Source organism: Suricata suricatta, chromosome 11 (assembly GCF_006229205.1).
Source record: "Suricata suricatta isolate VVHF042 chromosome 11, meerkat_22Aug2017_6uvM2_HiC, whole genome shotgun sequence".
Taxonomy (NCBI): Eukaryota; Metazoa; Chordata; class Mammalia; order Carnivora; family Herpestidae; genus Suricata; species Suricata suricatta.
In genome coordinates, this window is record NC_043710.1 from 72473432 (window position 1) to 72497437 (window position 24006).

Consider the following 24006-nt stretch of genomic DNA (forward strand, 5'->3'; position numbering starts at 1 on the left):
ACTTCCTTTGATATATATCTTTAAATGCTAGTACTTTTCTTTTGTTAGATTAAAAATCCTATAAATTATTCTTAAGCCAAAGGGTATTATGTCCATTCAGATTTTTAAATTATTACTAGCATATTACCTCCCAAAAGAGTATAGGAATGTACAATTCATGAGAAGTCTATGGGAATACCTAAACCTTCACCAACATGGATGTTATCAGTCTTTTGATTTTCCCAGCTTGGACTGATAGTAATATTAGTTTGATTTTTTTTGCATTTCTCTGACTACTTATAAGGTTGAGAATCTCTTCATGTCCTTCTTAGCCCTTTTTCATTTCCTTTTCTGCATATTGCCTATTTACAGACTTTGCCAATTCTCCTTTCGCATTATTTCTCTTTTTCATATTGATGTGTAGAAGGTTTTGTACCTTAAGAATTATTGACCCCTGTTACATGTGTTGACAGCTTTTTCCTACAATCCAGCATTTGTTTAATTTGATTTTATTTTTCATCATACAGATACTTTTAACTATTGTGTAATCACATCCAAGAAATATTCCTTCTTGCTTAATAAGACTTCCCTACCCCAAGCCCCCTCCCTCCTCTATATCTTGACTCTGAAGTTATACAAATATATTTTCTCTTTGTGTCATCCAAAATTGAGGTTTTAGAAAAAACAAGGCTGAATTACAAAGAGCGAAGCTTCATTATACACGAATTTAAAGATTTTTTCCTAAGTGTTTTCTATCATTCTTGAATTTTATTCATGTAAGCTTAAATGTGATATTCTCCATTTAATCGACACAGTCTCCATTTCCTCAGAAACAGGCACAAAGTTACCAAACTCAACTAAATGGTAAAAAACAGTGCATAGAAGACAGCAGCTCTGAAGTTCCTCAGTCGATGTGTGAACCGGATCACAGTTGCGAAGCCAGCGAAAGAGATGAGTGCATTATTGAAAAACTAAAATCAGCTGTGAATGAAATAGCATTAAGCAGGAATAAGTTACAGGATGAAAATCAGAAGCTTTTACAAGAACTGAAAATGTACCAAAGACAGTGCCAGGTGATTATTTCTCAACTGATATTGCCCATGAGTTGTATAAATGATGAGTCAACAGGAATATGGATGAGAAAGCTAATTTTCTATTACATGTGCAACTTCAGTTCATATTTCCTCTAAGTAATTCTCACTTGATGAGTAAATCGAGTAATCCCTTATATACCCTACCCCACCCAAGTGAGCTTTGGTTCTGCCGCAGTATAATAATAATGCATTTCTAGGGGCGCCTGGATGGCTCAGTCGGTGAAGCCTCCAACTTTGGCTCAGGTCAGATCTCACGTTTGTGGGTTCGAGCACTGCATCAGGCTCTGTGCTGACAGCTAGCTCAGAGTCTGGAGCCTGCTTCAGATTCTGTCTCCTTCTCTCTCTGCCCCTCCCCCTCTCATGCTCTGTCTCTGTCTGTATCAAAAATAAGTAAAACATTAAAAAATATCTTTAAAAAAAATAATAATAATGCATTTCTAGTATGGTATAAAAGCGCCTGCTTACAGACCTCTATGCCTAACACCCAGGGTCCTTTAGCCACATGCCACCCTGTGTGTCCCCACCACTCTCTCTGACCCTGTGCCCCTTTGACTTGCAGGAATCAGCAAGGGTTCAACGATCTAGTTATTCCAATAAGAGGCATGGAGGCCCTCCCTGTTCTCTGTCGCTGTTCACTTTACCATAATCATTTACCAAAGAGCAGCCTGAGTTTGTTTTTTCGTTTTGTTTCATTTTGCTTTTTAGGTAACCTCCACATTGGCAGATGCAATTGCTGATTTTTCTAAGAATTAATTTTCTTCTTAACCCAACAGTCTTGACTTTCTTTCTTTCCTTCTCCCTCCCTCACTTCCTTCCTTCCTTCCTTTCTTCCTTCCTTCCTTCCTTCCTTTCTCTCTCTCTCTCTCTCTCTCTTGCTCTTCTGCATCACTAAGGTTATACAACATTCATAAATTGGTCAATACCAATTTCTTTATAAATATATATTTCTTATTCATGGATATCTCAGTTGTTTGACACATTCTATGCTTTTATCCCCCACCTACAGGCATTTGGCCTTTTTCTACCAATTCTCCCGTGTCAGCTGGCCCATTCGTAGTCCCACTTTGTTCCTTTTTCATGCGAAAATTTATACGTTGGGGGCCACTGCCTGAGCAGACTTCCACTTCTCTAAGACAGTCCTCTGACCTTCCGCCACGTAAACTCCCGGGGTCATTGGTTTAGTCTTGGGGCAACTTGTCATTCCCCCATCCTGCCACATCGTACATGGGATTCGTTCTTTTATTTTGATACGGTATTTATTTATTTATGTACCAATTTCTCTGAGAGAATTTGCCGAAGTTATTTTTACACACACAAAAAGATCTGATTACCTTTGGATTTAGGATCATTATTAAATTTAAACTAATAATCTCCATTTTATATTTTATACAAGAACCACATGTATTAAAAACAACAACTAACACGGGCGCCTGGGTGGCTCAGTCGATTAAGCATCTGACTTCAGCTCAAGTCATGATCTCACGGCTTGTGAGTTCAAGCCCCTGTCGGGTTCTGTGCTGAAAGCTCAGAGCCTGGAGCCTGCTTAGGATTCTGCGTCTCCCTCTCTCTCAGCCCCTCTCTTGCTCGTGCTGCCTCTCCCTCTTGCTCTCTCTTTCTCTCTCTCTCAAAAGTAAATAAACATTAAAAAATTTAAAAACAAAAAACTAACCAAACTATTCTGGAGTATTTTTTACATAAAAAATATGTTACAGCTTTAATGAAAAGATCTTTGAGAAGTAATTTGGTTCAAAAACTTCAAGATAGCTAACAGATCAGATTTCTACTCTCCAAAATATCACAGCTTATTTTTGATGCATTTGGGGGAAAAATGCTGAAAATAATGCTTTTACTTAGCCTTTCCCCTGTTTTATTTCCATATTTGACCTGTATTTCATTCCCTTTAAAGCAACTAAATAAGAAGAGATCAATTACTTACTATTTGGTAGCTGATTCGAAGGTTTAAAAATCACTGCTTCTCTCAAACCAGTCAGCAAAGTTCTACCTAAACGGATGGGCCTATAACTTGTTTTGCAAAATTTATATTTTACCAAGTGGGAATAATTAGAGGTAACTAATCACTTAACCAGTGCATATATTTAAAAAGAGGTTTCTCTTCTCTTTTTGCAAAACTGTCATTTGACAATGCTCCACATTTTGCACATGAATTTAAAAAGGCAACCATTTCAATCTGAATTACTGTCACTTATTGTATATAAAAGTTCTCTTTCGTTTACAGCATACTTTAATGCCAGATGCATCTGAATTTTCACATGAATCACATTTTCCCACTTGTCTTTCTGCAACGTTGAAATGTGTCAGTTAATTCCGTTGCTTGTATTTATTTACTAGGCTGTGCTACACTCACAATTTCAAAAAAAAAATTTTTTTATGTCTTTATTTTGAGAGAGAAAGACCAAGAGCAAGCGGGGGAGGGGCAGAAACAGAGACGGAGACTGAGAATCCGAAGCAGGCTCCAGGCTTTGAGCTGTCAGCACAGAGCCCAACGTGGAGCTCAAACCCACGAACGTGAGATCATGACCTGAGCTGAAGTCGGATGCTCAACCGACTGAGCTGCCCAGGTGGCCCTACACTCACATTTTTAAAACATGCAACATTTCCTGTTGGAGGTTAATGACCAAAAAAAAATGCTCAGCATTTTTCTAATATCTATGCCAAAGAAAATGGACCTTTTTTTGTTTACCTGTTAACGTGTCATTATGGTACTAGCGCAACAATGCCCAGTGGAAATAGAATGCAAGCCACAAATATAATTTAAATTTTTCTAGTAACCACATTTAAAAAAGTCATAAGAAATGGGTGAAATTAAAACATAATAGTAATTTCTTTTCTTTATACTTATTCAACATATATCTAAAGCATTATCATTACAACATATAATCAATGTAAAAATTATTGAGATAATGAGATATTTTACATTTCTTTTCATACTAAGTCTTCAAATCTGGTGTGTCTTTTACACTTTTAACATAACTCATTTTGGAAGCCAAGGAGTCACTGGAAATACTTGATCTGTATTTAGATTTCATAAAATTTACAGTTAAAAATTAGATTTAGAGGCACACCTGGCTGGCTCAGTCGGTAGAGCATGTGACTCTTGATCTTGAGGCCAGGAGTTTGAGCCCCATGTGGAGGACTGAGTTTACTTTTTTAAAAAAGCAGATTTACATATCTAAGTTGTTCCAAACAAACTTGAGAGTGTTCTAGTAACTGAATCAAGTACCAGAGAATCATTTTCCTCATTATCTGCATCCACATTGACAAATAAATAATTTGCAAAAGCATGCCAGCTACATCTAAGTTAAATGAATTCACTAATTCTGTGTCAACTCAGTATTATTAACATTGAATTCAAAGAGTTATTGCATAAATCAAAACACAACTCTCAACTTATCAGTATCAACAAAGCCTCTTCTCTTGTACTTTCCTAGTCAGTTTACTTAACACCACCAATTAAAATCTTTTGCATATTCATTCATGTCAGAAAAAATGTATCAAATCATTATTACTGATTTGTATTATGAAAAGTTTCAATTTTGACATAAATTCTCTCACCTGTTCAGCTCACAAAGAAGTCCCCCCCCCCCCGCTTAGGGATATGGTATTTTCAAATATCACTCTTCTAGGTATTATTTTCTAATTAGAGTAAACATTTTAGAGACTTTCAATTAACTCTAGCCCCTGGTGACTTTGCATTTCATTGGCCTGGAGTTACAGCCTGTTACGCTCCCCTTCCCTTTCCCCAACGAGGGAAGAGGGAGCTCTCTATGGGCCGCTTCAAGCTGGACTGCTCTGGGGGCACATGTGCAAGAGAGGGAGCCCACATGGCGCCCATGTCAAGTGGACAAAGTAATGGATGACATTCACATCGAGTTCATTTTTTTTTCTTCTTGCTAATCTATTGTTTCACGTTTCTTTTGTTCATTCCTTTTGAAATTTTAACCTCATCTGAAAAATCCCCACTGTTTGAAACCTTGACTTTATCCCAACAAGTTTATTAAATCACCCATTTGAATATATTTTTACTCTTATTTCCAGGTCAGCCAGGAATTTCTGGGGCTAAAGAATTGCAACTAGGGCCTTCACTGAGCCCTGGTCTCTAGGTCTCCCAGAAAATAATACAAATTTAAGGTTTAGGTTAAAAAAAATTTAACTGGGAACTCCTATGTCCTATACTGTCTGCATAATTGTATTTCTAGGCTCTGAATTTTGGGGTGAGAATGAATAAGAAAACATATGTCCACACAAAAGCTCACACATGAAATTTTATAGAATATTATTCATAATAGCCAAAAAGAAGAAACATCAAATGTCTATCAATTGGTGAACGAATACACAAAATGTGATGTGTTCATGCAATTAAATATTATTTATCAATAAAAACTAATGAAATACTGGTATGTGCTGTAACACGGATAAATCATGAAAGCTTTATGCTGAGTGAAAGAAGCCAGTCACAAAGGTCACATATTGTATGACCCCATTTGTGTGAAATGTCCAGAATAGGTAATTCCATGGAGACAGAACATACCATAGTGGTTGCCAGGGGCGATTGGGAGCAAAATGGGAGGTGACTACTTAAGGGTATTGGGTTATTTTGGTCAGGATGAAAATGTTCTGGAATTAGTAGTGATGCTTACCCAACTTTGTGAATATACTAAAATCCACTGCATTGTACACTTCAAATGGGTGAATTTTATGGGGTGTGGATTATATTAGAATGAATCTATTATTGATATATACAAAAATTATTAACAAATTATTTCTAAGCATATCTGTTTATGTTTAAACATAATATGTTATGTTCAACATACCTGTTTGTGCAGCTTTTATTAGCAGAGAACCTCCAGCCCTCCTACTATCCCCCCCCCCACCCCCCGTCTTTACCAGCAAGCTGCAGGTCTGTGTCACTTATTTTGCTTGAAACAAATTACTTTTGCATCTTGAATGTTGCAACTGGACTAGTAGTCAAAAGACCTGCATTTTCCTTTTCCAAAATCTGCCACTTGTAAGCTGTATGACTTTGGACCAAGTCTGGCCCTCAATTTCTTCATCTACTAAAGTGGCAGCGGATTTGATGACCTAAGTCGGGTACACTTAATAATAGTTTCCCTGTATAAGCAAGTAAAAGAAACCCAATGGTACGGAAGCACTCTGCCATTCCTCTCTCCCAGCCAAGTGCTGCTGGAGAAAATCACTCTCAACAGGTCAGGGTCACAGATGTCAAATGAATACCCAACACTTCCAGGATTCCTACTCTTGCTCTACTTAGCTAATTCTCCCGTTCCCATGGCAGACCATTTCAAACCTTCTCCACTCGTGAAAATCACTCCGACGCCCCCAACTCACCTTCTCCTTCCAGTGACATTGCCTTTTTACTTCCCAAGGAAAAGAGAAGCCAACAGAGACCCACCGTCCATATCCAGATGCACATACCGGTCTACCTTCCATCTTCCTGCCTTCTTTCCTTTTGCTTTACACAATTCTTCCACTGGTGCTTTGGACCTACCCTACCCACTTCTCAAGAACCAACACCATTACTGTTAATTCTCTCTTCTGAGGGGACCCTTCCCAACAGCTTTTAAACTTGCTCAAGGGGCACCTGGGTGGCTCAGTTGGTTAAGAGTCCGACTTCAGCTCAGGTGATGATCTCATGGTTCGTGGGTTCGAGCCCCACATTGGGCTCTGTGCTAACAGCTAGCTCAGAGCCTGGAGCCTGTTTCAGATTCTGTGTCTCCCTCTCTCTCTGACCCTCCCCAGCTCGTGCTGTCTCTCTCTCTCTCTCAAAAATAAATAAAAGATATAAATTTTTTTTTAAAAAAAGCTTGCTCAAGCCTCTTGTCAACAAAATAAAACAGTGGGCTCACAGGATTGCTGGTGTCTCTAGTTGCCAGATAAAGTAGGGCTACTACTGGGCGATGGGGAACCAGAGAGCATGGCTTATAACCCACTGTGTTGGCTACTATCTTGTTTAAATTGGGAATTGTTTGCATTAATCCAAATTTTACACATTAATAGTTTGTTTATACTTTTATGATTCTCTCAAATCTACATACACTGTGGCCGTATTTGTATGATTATTTGATTATTCTTTGTCTTTATCACTAGACTGTGAGCTCCCCGAGAAGAGTCTTGGTATCCTCAGTGTTGAGCACGTAATAAGGGCTCAGCAAATATTCATTGAATAAATGAATGAAGGAATGAAATTCTGTGAGACAGAGCCAGCAAAGGACTAAAAAAGGACTAAATACCCATTCATTTGAAATTAGGCTGGTTTATAGGTGTTAAACATTTTTAAATATACTGCACATCATGATATCCAGATACGAACATTGAATATTTTTTGATGTTTTTATTTAGGCCATGGAAGCAGGACTCTCAGAAGTGAAAAGTGAGTTACAGTCGCGTGATGATCTCTTGAGAATTATAGAAATGGAAAGATTACAGCTGCACAGGGAATTATTAAAAATAGGAGAGTGCCAAAGTGCTCACGAGAATAAGAAAAGGTATATTCTTTATATTCAGAAGCCTGAGAGAAACTGGTTAAGGCATGATGTTTGAAGATTTTAAGAGCTTGAGATTTAAAATTAGAATAAAAAGCCCATTTGTTTCATATTTACATGCTGTTGTTTATTGGAGAATATTAGATATGAAAAATAAAATCAGTGATTCTGATTCATGTATTCACTTTCCTAGAAAAATGTATCATGTTCTGGTGTATGGATACTTATGTATCACAGTATATCAGAAATTTTCTTAGAACTTGTGTTTTTCAGGAAAGTGTAAAAGCAGTAGTATAGAGCTGATATTTAATTGTATATATTGCTAAGTAAGATGTATTCCATATTTTCAAGTGCTTTTATCTTGATTGCCTACAAACCTGTTATTAACTTTTTCACTTGCAAATGTTGTATTTATTTTGGTCTCCATACTCACTCCCTTGTCAGTTCCGTTAAGGGTTTTGTTAGAACAGATTTTTTTCCTCTTTTGATATCAGGCAGATGTTGTGTATCCCATAGCCACAAAGGACGTGGGACTGCTAAGGATTATTAAATATTTATACTTGTGAGTAGAAAGTTTGACTGTTCTATTCATTGATGTTCTCATTCTTGTTGGAACTTGAATCCTTCTCAAATCTGAAAGCTCATGCAAGACCCGTTTCAAAGGCAATAATTATTTCTTTAAAGTTGTGGGACCTGCTTAAATTTTTTTGAGCTCTACACTATGGAAAATGGCAAATTAAGGTTCCTACAAATGACCTATCGTGTGTCTCACCAAGGATGTTAGAATGTCTATTTGCCAGTCATCATTATAGTGCTCTACATGCAAGTTATACATTATCCTCACTGGCCCTTCGTAAATCTAGTGGGAAAATGTAATGTGCAAGGCACTGTTCCAGTGTGGTGAGTTGGTGAGAAACGTCTTCGCAAAAAGAATGCATATGTCCCAAATCTTAAGAAATTTCCTAGGAAAGCAAGCCTTTCACTCCCTGCCTAGCTCTGGTTTTATGGAAGAGGATGGTTGGTACGTTCAGTGAGGCAGTCTCACAAGGCCAACACTGAATTTCAGACATGTCAACTTTCCTTCAATACAGGATTTTATCTAATATCTTGCACTTATTTGCATATTTGCCCAATACAAATCTTTTGTCATGCCTAATGCCATTCTCTATTTAAGTTGGTATTTATTTTGAAGTTTCATCTTTCTCATTTGGAGGGTATTCCTCAGTTCTAGTATTCTGAGATTTGATGAAAAGATAGATATTTAACTTTTCACGGGTTCCATTGTATTTTAGACTCTGGGTAGTGTTCTCAGCCTTCCTCTTTCTCATTGAACATTTCTAATCCTTGGGTTTGTTCTCATATGAATGTGATTCTAGCCTCTTTATTGTTTTGGTTTCTTTTATTTGGACTCTGTTTCTTCTTTACAGTTGTATTAAGGTGAAGCAGCCCAGACTTCCGAGTGCAGATGCACAATAGTTTTATAGAAGTAGCATAGGAATCCTTTTATTCATTGTCAGAGGCTTTCTCAATAATGCCAGGATTTGTTAGCTTTTTCATTTTTTGAGCTACAGAAGCACCTTGGGCTGATATGTTCTGAGAGTTATTAAAAATAATTCCAACATTCCTTTTCTACATTACAACTTTGATAATTCCCTTATCTATTTATATTAGCATTTTCTATTAGCATGATTATTGTTTTCTTCTTTGAACTTGTCCACGTTACAGTTCGATGTTTGTTCCAGTCACTCCACGAAATTTACACAGCTGTGATGAGGGTTTTCCTCCCTCCCCCCATTCAGCATTCCACTCTCTGAAATTGCTTAGGAAGAATGAAAAATAGGAAATTTCATTTCTCACCCCTTTCAAATAATAGCAAATGAGAAAAATTTAAGACTGATTCTCAAATAATGTTTAAAGAGAATAGAATGCTCACAATAGATTACTGAGTAGGAAACAAAAGGGACTGAAAAATAATGTGTGTAGTACATCCTAATTGTATGGATAGTATTTATACATATATACATTTATGTGCATATGCACATATTTATATATTTATAGATATGTATATATTAATACATGCATGCATAGAAAAAAGACAATCGGTGTACTCCAACAACGCCAAAAATGCTTTTTCCCTGATGATAACATTATAGCAATATATACTCTGATATACTCTGTTTTCTACAGTTAACATATATATTTGATTATCAGAAAAAAAGCAATCCTGTCTAGACACACGTACCTCAGGGGTATCACTATTAATTTATACTTTTTAAAAGATCCCTTTATTCTCAAGATTACATTAGTTATTTCTCTGTCATTACTCAGATTTTGTTTTGTTTGTGTGACTTAAGTTTTTGATTTATGAACCCTTTTAAGAAGTTCTTTGGAAATCTGAAATTGTACTCATTCACATGTGGGTACATTCTTCAAAACACCAGACTGTCCCAGATTAGTCAAGCCATAGAAAACATGCCACTTTCTTTGCCTGGCTTGTGCAAGTGATTTTTAGTGATTTTTCATTTACCACCTTCCCTGATGTAGCGGGGAACCTCTTTATACTTCTCCAAACGTACTGTGGAAATTGTATTTTCTGTACTAGTTTCTGCTTCTCCCCTCTGGTATCCATATGTGCTGGCAATTCCATTTTATAAATGAGGCAGCCAAAGAAGAGAGGTATTTGAGCTTTCTCCAGGCAGACTGTCAGATTTAGTCACTTTGGATCCCTTTTATGGAGTCATTGCTCCCCTTTGGACTCCCCGACATAGTTCCTTCCCATGATGTAGAAGCAAGTTAGATGTGTTTCCTTTTTTTAAGGGATTCCCAAGCCATTTTATTATGGAAAACACTTTTCTTATATAATAGCCAGTATTCTGCCCATTTTCAACGTATAATTGAAATTCTATATTAATTGCTACCTTTTTTTTCCACTAAAACCATTTGCACTCAGTTAAGTATGTAAATACTTATGGGATCTGAATGTATTAGCATCTGCAGTTTCTGTAGCTTGAAAATTTTCCAATAAACTAATAATCCCTCTCTGCAACCTACAGTAATCTAAATTGACAATATAATCACAACAATTTACTCAGCAGAGCTTCATTTTTTATTCTCTTTAATCTGTAGACATGAATCATCTTACTCACCTTCTGCTAAAGAACCGGAAAGGAAAAGGAAAGAGTTGTTCCCAGTGATCCTAGATCAGCCAAATCATGAAAAAGAATTGAACAAGGTATGGAAAAGAATGGACTTCTGAAGCCTCTCTCTGCATACGGAGGGGAAAACACTTCCTTCTCATTCCCTTCTTTTTTCCTTCTGTATGTCCCCCGAAGATAACCTACTGGGCTGCTAATTCCCCGACATCCTTCTGTGGGATGCTGTGAAAAACACAAGCCTCAGTCACCATTGTGCCTAAAACGTGAAGGGCCTTGTGGCCCCGTGACAGGTAGCTGATAGAGAGAAGAGTGAGAGCACAGACTCGGGCATGCAACCGTGTACTAGGTGCCCGAGCTTGGGGAAGTTGCCTGTGCAGGTTGCTGCGCCTCGTTTCTAGCCTGGGGGTGCGATCATTAGCACCTCCCTCCTAAAATGGAAATGTGGATTAACTGAGCTGCTAAGAGCTGCTACTTAGATAGCACTGACCCTGTGCTGGGAGCTGTTCTACTGGTTTAACAAACCTCAATTCGTGTATTCCTCATAACCATTTTATAAGGTAGGTGCTAATATCATATTCTCTTCCTTTCTCACTCGAGGACTCTAAGGCACGGGGAAGTTAGGTGACTTCCCCCAATATTACACAGCTGCTAGGCAGCAGAGGTTGGATTTGAACTCAGGCAGTCTGACTCCAGAGTCCATGCTCTTTCTTCCCTTAAGTTAAAATCCATTTAAAACTCACTCGTAAAGTCCTTAGTACAGGGCTCGCCTAGCTCAGAGGAAGCACCTAGTAATCTAGTAATCGAAGGCTGCTCTTGTTATTGGCTACGCCCACCCTTTGTCACGGAGCACCTAACATGTGCCAGGTAATCTGCCAGGAGCTAGAATACAAGGATGAATGAAGCACAGGCACTGTCTTTGAGCACCTTATGGTTCCCAGCAGTCTACAGAAAGTATATTCTCTTCCCTCCCTAGCAAATCCAGTAGAGTCTGCGCCTCCATGAAGCTTATCATGGCTGCTACTCATGTGTCTGGTCTTTAGGTTTTAGGATCACACCTAAATATTCAGTGTTATGTGATGTAAACAATTGTTAAAAGTTGGACAAACCTGAACATGGCTTTGAATCATCATCTATCCTAGCACAGCACCCAGCACACAAAAGTGCAAATAAGTGTTTGGAGAATGAATGAAGGTGAAGGTCTCTCATAACTGTATAGGCTCATAAATTCAGTTGCTGTTTGTATAAAGTCAACAAACATTTATTGAGCATCAAGTGGGACTCTGGGTATTCTGCTTATTTCTGTAGGAACTACAGTGACGTGAAAGGCAAGTCCTGTCTCCCAAAGAGTTGACTGTCAGGTAGCTATTAAGTATAGAAAAGGTGTTATGAATTAACGGTCATTTTCCTTATAGTTTTCACATACTCCCACGAAACTGATTTCACTGCTATTTAAAAATATAACTTTGAAAAACTGTTCTTTACTCATGTCCCCAGTGAATGCATTATAATACAAAGGTTGATTAAAGCCACCTAATGTATAGTTACACCATTCCGACCCTCCCAGACTCAATAAAACTTTGAGTCATAAGGAATCTACTGACATTGCACAGTTTTGACGTGGAAGGAGAGAATGCTAGGCACAAATTCTCTTCACGGGCTCTTGGAGACCTCTAGATAATGCACTGCTGTGCAGAAAAGGTAACAAATGAATTGGGTATGAATAGGAATAGCTCCCAGGAAGTGTTTGTGGAGAGTGTTTTCATTCTCTTGTAATAAAAGCAACAAGAGCCCTATCTTATGAATCTTGCAAGTGTTTTATTTCTTTCTCTTTTTTTTCAGTGTAGAACTATTTTTGTTGTGTGATAAAATTGACATTTTTAATAAGGCCAAAAGCCATTGAGAGCTCGGTAAATTAGTCTCATTTGGAAGGGAGCTTTGCAGTATAACATGTTGTTTTAGTATCTAAATGCTGTAAAAATAATAAAAATAGTTACTCCTTTCTCATAATAGTATATTCACGTTTGTACATTTTAAAAGTTTCATTTTAAGAGAACATGTTAACTACACAACAGAGATGTAATCAGTGTAATCCAAATGGGGAAACCCCCGGAACAGCCCTGTTGTTTCATCAAATAAATTGTAAAGAAAAAAACTAGAGATGGAAGATTGGAGACAAACTGATACCTGTAACATCATCCTCAGGGGGAGGACATTTGTACCCTCTGACTCCTGGCCCGTTATTTTGCTCTTAGAAGCTGAGTAACTCAAGCCCGTTAGTTCCCTTCCTGGTGAGTCCTTTTTATTCTCATCTGTTCAATGATGAGGTTGGACCATGGAATTCCTAAGGTCATGTCCAACTCTGAAAGTCTAAAAATGTCAGTACTAAGGACGAAATCACATGAGGGGGTTGGTGGTATAAAGTTAAGGACAGATCAAGTTTGCCTTCTGGACACATGTCCTTTCCATGTTGGGTCAGCCCATGCTAGCTTTTTCCAATGTGTGAACCACCTTCTAGGGCCCTGCTCCCATGGGTTAGTTATGTGGCACAGTGGGTCCTGGAATCAGACTGCCTGTCACCGGCAGTGTGGCTGTGAAAAGTTACGTACTTCGCTTTTCATTCTGTGAAGCAGGGAACTCTTGCACAGCTTAGATGATATATACAGACTACTTAGAACACACACAAAAAGAAAGACTTTAAAAAGATATAAGCCAGTCCTCATATTTAGATCACAATTCAAATAAACAAAAAAACACATTCATTGCACTTCTGACCCATTTGTAAATTTGAATACTGCCTGGATATTTGATGATATTGAAGAGTTGTTCATATTTTTAAGATATTACATGGGTACTCTGGATATTTAAAAAAAGAGAGAGAGAGAGAGAGTGCCCTTATTCTTTTACAGATATATCCTGAAATGTTTAAAGATGAAATTAAAAACAAAATGAGTTTTAGAAGTAAGTGCCCTGGAGAAATTCATGTAAATCTCTTAGCAGATGGGCTCCACTAACCTCTCCAGCCTCATGTCTCAGGACACACCAAGTTCCGGCCATTCCAGACTCCTCGTGTTCACTGTGTCTGCGTTCTTCTCACCCCTGGTCTTCACTCTAGGCCTCAGTGCCTTTCTTCATGTCTGTCTCCATCTGGCTTCTATTCATCCTTCAGTGTCTGATGGCCTGTCCTCTGAGAAGCCATCCTGACATCCTCAGGCTGGGTTAAGCACCCCTCCACTACATACCACTGACATCAGTGGTTTATTTTTGCCTCCCCCAATGGACCATGATCTTCTTGAGACTGGTGATTGGGTACTTTATCTCCAGACCTCAAGAATTAGACACAGTTAATGATTTCTAGAAAGGTGGTAAGAGGCTGGACTAAGACAGTGGTAGTAGAAATGGAGAGCCAAGGAGAGATTTAGAAGTACAAGGGACAGAATTTGCTGCCTGACTAGATTTGGTGGGACTGGGGTGGGGAGGAGCCCAAGGTGAACGAGAGGTTGCTGACAGGGAAGGCCTAACTGGTTAAGAATAGGAGACTCCACAGGCTTAAGGGAGAGGAGGTGATTGATGCGTTTTCATGGACACATGAAGTTTGAAATTTATTTTAACGTGATTCTGAAAAACATAGCATTTATCACAAATAGTACACACAATTTAGTCAAAAAAAGCCCGGAATTTAAAACCAAGAGTCCTAGGTTCTAGTCCCGGCTCTGCCAGTTAGTAGCTTTATGACCTTGAACAAGGCATCTAACCGTTCTAAGCCAGTTTTTCTCCCTAAAAGCAGGCTTGGTCCATCCACCTCTGGGTAGTGGATTTAGAGCTCTTCCAGCCCACATCGTGCAGTGCCTGTGTGATGGGGATAAAGTTAAGGTATAGAGTAGGGCCTTAGCTGACAGTAAGGCATTATGCACTTAATATTTTTAAATTTTAAAGGGGTAGATCTCACGTTAAGTGTTCTAACCACAAAAAAAATTTTTTTAAGCAACAAAGGAACACCAGGAAACTTTTGGAGGTAATGGGTATGATTATTACATCAATTGTGGTAATAGTTACATGCATGTATGTCCAAATTCACCAGATTTCAATGAGAAGTACATGCAGTTTTCCTATACTAATTATACCTCAATGTAGCCAGGACCAGTGCTTGACGTTTTCTCCACCTTCCTGTCAAAGCAGTTGTCAAAGTAGTGTTGGTAGTAAGCGGTGATTTGTATATAATAGAAAATAGAAGTGAGACATGGAATTTTGAATTTGAAAGGAGAAAAGTAAATCAATCATTTATTGTGAGTATCTGGTTTTATTTAAGCATTGATTGGAAAAGGAGGGTAAAGCGGGGCCGCCAAAGGTTTCAGATAGGACAGGAAGACTGAATATGACTAACAAAAGCTCGAAGCCACTTTATAAATAAAAAGATCTGTTGATATTTGCTGGATTATATCTGCCGTAGATAAGAAGCCAACTCTATCAGGAGGAGGAGTTGCAGGGCTCTGAGCAGGAAAGAATGAGGAACGAAATCTCGGACCTAACAGAGGAACTTCATCAGAAGGAGATCACTATAGCAACTATCATGAAGAAAGCTGCCTTTCTGGAAAGACAGTTAAAAACGGAGTTAGAAATAAAAGAAAAAATGTTATCAAAGCAGCAGGTATGCAAGCGGGCAGGACAGCACTTGTCCAGGTCACTGTCTTGCTCCACGCAGACTGTAGTCTTCATCATTGATTCATAAGCCATCACATTTCTTGGTATCGTTTCTGAGGCTAGCATTATTTGTGAAAGAATACAAAGTGTCATCAAAAAAGAACCAGGGGAAAAGTGACAAGATAATTGCATTAAATTTCATCCTAGCATTTTCTTGTGACCATATTTTGATGACCTGCCACAGTATGCTCTAGTCAAAGATTTTTTTTTTGATTTGTTTTCTATATTCCAAAACATTTTTGTCTCAAAAAAAGAGACTCTATTCCAGCCTTTCATGGATACTTCCCACCCTCCTGAATATGTATACACACATATATATGAGATACATGTTTTTTAAGTTTATTTATTTTGAGAGAGAGAGAGTGCATGAGCGGGGGAGGGACAGAGAGAGAGTGAGACAGAGAATCTCAAGAAGGCTCTGTGCTGTCAGTGCTGAGCCCAACATGGGGCTCAGTTTCACAATCCATGAGATAATGGCCTGAACCAAAATCAAGAGTTGGACACTAAACCAACTGAGCCACCCAGGCACCTCTCCAATTTTATATATTTATTTTAGGGTTTTTAAAAACGGACGTTGAAACATGAAAATTAGTCCATGTTTACTGAACATTGACTCAATGCACAGCATGGTTCATGGTAAAAAACTGCAATTATAACATTCTACTGTTAAAACACTGCAAGAGCTTCAGAGTCCTCCCTCCTCCTTTTGTTTCCTTCGTTCCTTCCTTCCTTCCTTCCTTCCTTCCTTCCTTCCTTCCTTTCTTCCTTCCTATTTCTTTTGAAATTCCCACAGCCCTTTACTCATCATCAAATTGGTGATTAAAACCTCCAGGGTTTATCTGCTTTTTTTTTTTATCCCAAATCAAGAGGCTTTGAGTACAGTATTCAATAACTTGTCCAATTATACACCTTAAACTGATCAATTTGTATAACACACGGGAAAACAGCATAGATGGGGTGGTAGCAATGGCTGTATCTGTGCAGGAAAAGATATCTTACAGGTGTGACTAGTGACCTGGGTAACTGGATTATAGATGATGATTTTTTGAAATGTAATTTTTCAATTTAATCCAAGTTAGTTAACATATAGTGTAATGATGATTTCAGGAATAGAATTTAGTGATGCATCACTTACATATGACACCTAGTGCTCATCTGAATGAGTGATGGACCCTCCTTAATGCCCATCACCCATTTAGCCCATTCCCCCCACACTCCGCCAGCAACCCTTAGTTTGTTCTCTGTATTTAAGAGTCTCTTAATGGTTCATCTCCCTCTCTGTTTTTATCTTATTTTTCCTTCCCTTCCCCTATGTTCATCTGTTTTGGTTCTTAAATTCCACATATAAGTGAAATCATATGACTCTGACTGACATATTTTGCTTAGCACAGTACACTCTAGTTCCATCTACATTGTTGCAAATGTCAAGATTGCATTCTTTTTGATTGCTGAATAATATTCCATTGTATACATATACTACATTTCCTTTTTTTAAATTGTTTTTAATGTTTGTTTATTTTTGAGAGACAGAAACAGAACATGAGTGAGGGAGGAGCAGAGAGGGAGACACAGAATCTGAAGCAGGCTCCAGCTCTGAGCTGTCAGCACAGAGCCCAATACGGGGCTTGAACTCACGAAGAGTGAGATAATGACCTGAGCTGAAGCCGGACGCTTAACTGACTGAGCCACCCAGGTGCTCCTATACTACATTTTCTTTATCCATTTCTCCACTGATGGACATTTGGGCTCTTTCCATACTTTGGCTGTTGTCAGTAGGGCTGCTATAAACATTGGGGTGCATGTGCCTATTCGAATCAGCACCTCTGTATCCTTTGGATAAATATCTAGTAGTGTAATTGCTGGGTTGTAGACTAGTTCTATTTTTAATTTTTTGAGGAACCGCCACACTGTTTTCCAGTGTGGCTGCACCAGTTTACATTCCCACCAGCAGTGCAAAAGAGTTTCTCTTTATCTGTATCCTCACCAACATCTGTTGTTGCCTGAGTTGTTAATTTTAGCCATTCTGACAGGTGTGAGGTGGTATCTCATTGTGGTTTTAATTTGTATTTCCCTGATGATGAGTGATGTTGAGCATCTTTTCTTGTGTCTGTAGTCATCTAGATGTCTTCTTTGGAAAAGTTTCTATTCATGTCTTTTGCCCATTTCTTGACTGGATTATTTGGTTTTTGGATGTTGAGTTTGATAAGTTCTTTATAGATTTGGGATACTAACCCTTTATCTGATATGTCATTTGCAAATATCTTCTCCCATTCTGTCAGTTGCCTTTTAGTTTTGCTGATTGTTTCCTTCATTGTCCAGAAGCTTTTTATCTTGGTGAGATTCCAATAGTTCATTTTTGCTTTTGTTTCCCTTGCCTCCAGAGACATGTCAAGAAGTTACTGAGGCCAAGGTCAAAGAGGTTGTTGCCTGTTTTCTCCTTTAGGATTTTGATGGCTTCCTGTCTGTGTAGGTCTTTCATTCATTTTGATTTTATTTTTGTGTATGGTGTAAGATAGTGGTCCAGTTGTATTCTTCTGCATGTCGCTGTCCAATCTTCCCAACACAATTTGCTGAAGAGACTGTCGTTTTGATTATGGATGATTTTTATTTTCAGTTTTAAATATTTCAATGTTTTTAGGTTTTTGTTAAGGAAAGTATAGTTTGTAATCTACAAAAGTAAATCTTTTCAAGAGAAGTATTTTATATAGAAATGAGGCCTCTATAAATAAAAGAGCAGATACTGTGTCTAAGTACTGCCACGTAGAAAAAAATCAGGGAAAAATAAATAAATTAGACAAAATGAAGTAGTCACAGAAGAAGAGGGTCACTTGGCAGAAATATTGAACAAAATTAAACATCAAAGCCACATTTGCATATTGTTAACAATTACGTAGTGAAGAATTCAATGGGCAGCGTTATTCAAGCATGTTTTAAATTGTGTTTTTTCTGGTGATAATTGACATACAATAGAAATGGAAGTGAGATATGAAATTTTGGTATGGGAAAGAACATCATTATTGTCAGTATTTGTTTTTAATTTAGCACTGACCAGGAAAGGAGGGCAAAGTGGGGGCTGCCAAAGAGAGACCTGAATGCAAATACCTGATTTGTGATGATCATTGCCTACGAAGTGTTTCTCTTCACTGCACTTAGAAAATGTTTATGGAAATGAGGTGGTGGTAATGGAGGAGGGCACTTATGGGGAAGAGCACTGGGTGTTATATGGAAACCAATTTGACAATAAACTATTTAAAAAAAGAAAATGTTTATGCAGATAAAATTAATTTTAATACAATTGTGAGCTTTTACTATGAATATTACACTCAGTTTTCCCTACTGATCTCCTTTCAGATCTCAGACATGAGATATAAAGCTGTCAGAACTGAAAACACACACCTGAAAGGGATGATGGGAGATTTGGACCCCGGACGACACATGGTAATAATGCTGAAATTATTAGTAACTTGAACCAAGAGATTACGTAGTTGGTCAGGACTTGCCCAGACATTATTTGCTAAGCACTTCCCATGCGTCAGGCAGGCAAGAGTGGGGGCGGCAAATGATCTTGCACTTGGACTAAACTTAACTTTTATCCTCAGGCTAGAACAATTGAATTTCTACTTTTCTTCTTCGTTCTTTTCTTGGGGCTACATTTCCTCAAACATGCCACTTCCTTGTTTTTTTGCTCTCACTGTTGTCTCTGAGATCCTCGTGGCCTGACTCATGTGTCAACCTCGACCTTGATGAAGCCGCCCCCAAAACCCCAGTGAGAATGAGTTGTGTCCTCCACACTGGGTTTGTGTCTTAGTCTTGCTTGTTTTGTAGCCTGTCACTTCCCCACTGGGTAGTCAACAGGGGCCATGTTTTATTGAAGTTTGTACCATCAGCACCTCCCAATGTCAGAGGTATAGTAGGATTCCATGAATGTTGGTTGAATAAAAGGAAAGATGAATGAATAAATGAGTGATTGAGGATTGACCTTGCGGTTTTAACCAATGGCTCTACATTGTTTAATACAGAAGTTGAAGGTTGGTTTTTATACTAAGTATAAGAACTTTTATTTATTGAACTAATGAAATACTGTTGTTACTTGTTAACATTTATTTGCTCTGAGAGAAAATTCTGAAATAAAATAATTTTTCCGCCCCTGAGGAAATGGAGAGGATAAAAGAGGAGTGTATGGTGATTGCTTCGCCTGGCCTCAGCCTCCTCAGCTATGACATGAGGAGGTTAGACCAGGGGCTCTCCGTGATTCTAGATTTCTGTGATAGTAGGTACTTGTTCTCATAATAGTAAGTGTTCTAGCATCAAAGAGTTAGAGGCATTAAGCATTCTGCCTTCTTTGGCCCTGGTTACAGATTGTGTAATCTGAGGATAGATGGATAAAAAGTCAAGTGTGCATGGTTTCCCGATCTGTTTCACAAAATCTGTGTGACATCTAGGATTTGTTTCTCTAAACGCTCAACACACAAAAATTTAAATTGAGTGCTGCCTCATGAAAATCTTTTTTTCCTCTCTCACAAAATGGTTTTTGTGGGTTTTTTTTTTTAACTAAATGTTTTTAGGTGTGAATTCTGCATCATCACAGCCCACACTGAGCCTGCTTCACTCTGGCTCGTAAAGGCATTTGGTTTTGTTCATTTGTTTTTGGCTTTTTCAAGAAGTAAAACACATAAAGATCTGTAAAGAAGACAGCTTTACTGCTGTCCCTAATCCCAGTTTGGAGTCCAGAGATATCCAGCGCTAACAAACTAGTCTGTAGCATTCTATCACATTTTCTTGCGCACACACACGTATAGAAGGGAGTCACGCGTCCCTTTACAGAAATAAGTGTATAATGCATACATGATTCTAAATTACTCTTTGACTCTATATCACCAATGTCTCTATAAGACAGTAGAAAAACATCTTATTTTTGTAATTCCTAGGAAAATCAATATATACTCATGTAAAATATATATAATTTTTAATAAATTGAATCATAAGTTACATACTAGTAATTTTAGTGCAGTCTTCTTTTCTGGCTTCTCCCTTTTTCCTTTGCTCTGTTTCCCTACCCACCTCATACCCTCCTCCACTAGATAACACATGTTAAATGTTCAGTGTGTACTGTTTTGTACTTTTTCATGTATATGAGTTTATATATATGTGTATGTATGTGAATATCTATGCATACATGTATATAGTCATATAACATCTATACATACATGTATATAGTCATATATTAACTGTTTTTATAAATTGTATTACCTGATACATACTTTTCTCTGTCTTGTTTTTATTCACTCATCAATATCCTTTGCAAATCCTTAAAAATCAGCTAGTTTAGATCTATTTCATTTTGTATAGTGGCTTCATAATATCCCATGATGTGAATGTATCAGAATTTATTCAACTATTTTTCAGGATCAATTCATTCGTCATTAATTCAACTCTGTTTCTAGATTTGTGCACAAATGAACAATACTGTAAAAAAATCTTCATACATATATTTTTGAACAGCTTCCTAAGAAAAGAATTGCTGATTGAAAGAATATGTATGTTTTAGGGATGCCTCAACTGGTTAAGCAACCCACTCTTGATTTCGGCTCAGGTCATAATCTCATGGTTTGTGGGTTGGAGCCCCCTGTCTGGCTGTGCACTGACAGCACAGTGGAACCTGCTTGGGATTCTCTCTCTTCCTCTCTCTCTGCCCTTCTCTCCCCAACCCTGCGCACACACTCTCTTGCTTTCTCTTTTCTCTCTCTCAAAATAAATTTAAAAACTTAAAAAAAGGATATGTATGTTTTAATTTTAAAACACTTGTCAAATCACCTTTCTACCATCTCTGCATGTGCATACCTTTTACTTTCTTCCTTATCGGCAATAGGTGTTATTGCTCTTTTAAATTTTTGTCAGTCTGATTGGGGTAAAGTGATTTTTCAGTAGTACTTGAATTTCTATTTCCCTGGCTACAGTGAGTATATTTTTGTATATTATTGGCAGTGTACTATGAATTCTATTCTTTCCTCATTTTTCTTTTGGGATGTCTTTTTCTCGTCAATTTATAGCAGCAATTTCCTAAATTTATTGTTTGTAATTTCATTTATAATATCCTTTTACCATTCACAAAGTTTTAATGTTTATTTGTTTTTGAGAAAGAGAGAAGAGACACAGAATCTGAAGCAGGCTCCAGGTTCTGAGCTGTCCGCACAGAGCCCGACGTGGGACTCAAACCCACAAGCCATGAGATCATGACCTGAGTCAAAGTCAGACATTTTACCGACTGACCTACCCCGGTGCCCCTACCACACACAAAGTTTTAAACTTTCAATTGTCAAACCTGTGTATCTTTATTTACAGCTTCTGAAATTTCTTCCTAGAATAACAGGATTTTTCCAACTTCTAGACAGTGTACACTGTTAGAGTGTCTTCAAAGATTTTTATATTTTTTCATCTAAGCCTTTAACCATTTGAATTATAATTTTACATATATATAAAACAAGAACCCAATTTAAATTTTTATATAAAATTTTTATATAAAAGGGTTATCCCTTTTCTCCAGATAATGTCCTGTTGGGTTTTATTTGGAATCAAAATAAATTTACATATTACTTTGAAAGAATTGGCACCTTCATGATAGTAAATTTTCTTATCCAATAGTAGGACATGGCTTTCGATTTCTTAGTATCTCAGTTTATGCTCTTCAATAAGATCTTACAATTTTCTTTGTAAAGGTTCTATGCCTTTCTTTTACAATTTATGCTCAGGTGTTTTATAATTCTTGTCACTGTTGAAAGTGAAGTACTTTCCTTTTTCCATATCTAAGCACTTATTGTTGATATAGTAAAAAAGCCAAATTGTCTTTAAATTCTAAAAGGCATTTACTAGAGGTTCTTAGGGATTTTTGAGATATACTATCATTTTAAGAAAAATAGATAGTTTTAGCTCTTTTTTTCTAGTGTGCATATCAGTTATTTTTGTCATACTGCATTTGCTAAAAACCCCAAGGGAATATTAAATAATAATAGTGATTGTTAACAAAACTTCCTGATTCTAGATGAAATTGTTTTAGAGTTTTACTATTTAGAATAATTGTTGTTCTTGGGCTTTGGTCTTATATCTTTTTATTCCTAGTTTACTTAGAGTTTTTAAGATTTGCTGCCAGCTTTTATCAAGTAGCTTTTCAGCATATATGATATCATGTGGTTTTTGCCTGTAATTTGTTGATATGATAGAGTGTGGTTGATAGATTTCCTGATATTGACCTATCTTTGAATTTTGGAAGCAAACCTTCTTAGTCATTGTGTTCATTTGCTGGGGCTGCCATAATGAAGTACCACAAACTGGGTGACGTAAAACAACAGAAACTTACTGTCATATAGTTCTGGAAGTAGAAGTCCATAATCAAGGTGTTACCAGGGCTGGACTCCCTCTGAAACCTGCAGAGGAGGGTTCTTCCTTATCTCTTTGTAGCTCCTAGTGATTAGCCAGCAATCTTTGGCAATCCTTGGATTACACATGCATCGTTCCCATCCTGTCTTCACATGGCATCCTTCCTGTATCTCTGTCTTCACGGCCATCTTTCTGTTTCTTCATGTGGTCTTCCCTCCATGGGTGTCTGTCTCTGTATCCAAATTTCCCCTTTTTATAGAACACCTATCATGTTGGGTTAGGTCCTATCCTAGTGACCTCATTTTCACTTTATTATCTGTGTAAAGATCCTTTTTCCAAGTAAGGCTACATCCTGAATTATAGGAGTTAGGATTTCAACATATCTTTTTTTTGGGGGGGGGGGAGAAAATTCAGCCCATAACAGTCATGTTCTAACAATTTTGACATATTCTTGGGTTCTGTGTGACGATATTTTATTTAGAAACTATGACCCATGGGGGTGCCTGGGTGGCTCAGTGTCTGACTCTTGGTTTTGGCTCAAGTCATGATCTCATGGTTTATGGAATCGAGCCCCATGTCGGGCTCTGTGCTGACAGTGCAAAGCCTGCTTGCGATTCTCTCGCTCCCTCTATCTCTGCCCTTCCCTGCTCACATGCTCTCACTGTCTCTTGGAATAAGTAAATAAACATTAAAAAACAGAAAGTATGACCTGTGTATATAAATGAGATTTAATATATAATTCTCTTCTTTCTACTTGTTTTAAAGTTATGCTGGCTTTATTACAAAAATGGGAATATTCCTCTTTATGAATTATCTAGAATGGTTTAAATAACATTAGAATTATCCATTCTTTGGGAAAATATATTTGCAAATGACATATCAGATAAAGGGCTAGTATCCAAAATCTACAAGGAACTCACCAAACTCCACACCCAAGAAACAAATAACCCAGTGAAGAAATGGGCAGAAGACATAAGCAGAAACTTCTCCAAAGAGAACATCCAGATGGCCTACAGGCCCATGAAACGATGCTCAGCATCACTCATCATCAGGGAAACACAAATCAAAACCACACTGAGATATCACCTCATGCCAATCAGAGTGGCTGAAATGAACAAATCAAGAGACTATAGATGCTGGCGAGGGTGTGGAGAGACAGACACCCGCCTACACTGTTGGTGGGAA

General features: G+C 37.7%; 1 protein-coding gene across 3 annotated transcripts in view; it reads left to right on the top strand.

The window, feature by feature from the left end:
* DEUP1 (deuterosome assembly protein 1) overlaps positions 1 to 24006 on the top strand; it is an 84869-nt gene that overhangs the window by 34346 nt on the left and 26517 nt on the right. For all 3 annotated transcript variants that reach the window (XM_029957024.1, XM_029957023.1, XM_029957022.1), the window contains exons 7-11: positions 810 to 1052; positions 7452 to 7597; positions 10721 to 10826; positions 15197 to 15394; positions 18799 to 18885. In XM_029957024.1, coding sequence (XP_029812884.1) covers positions 810 to 1052; positions 7452 to 7597; positions 10721 to 10826; positions 15197 to 15394; positions 18799 to 18885 — 780 coding nt within the window. The remainder of the gene's footprint in view (positions 1 to 809; positions 1053 to 7451; positions 7598 to 10720; positions 10827 to 15196; positions 15395 to 18798; positions 18886 to 24006) is intronic.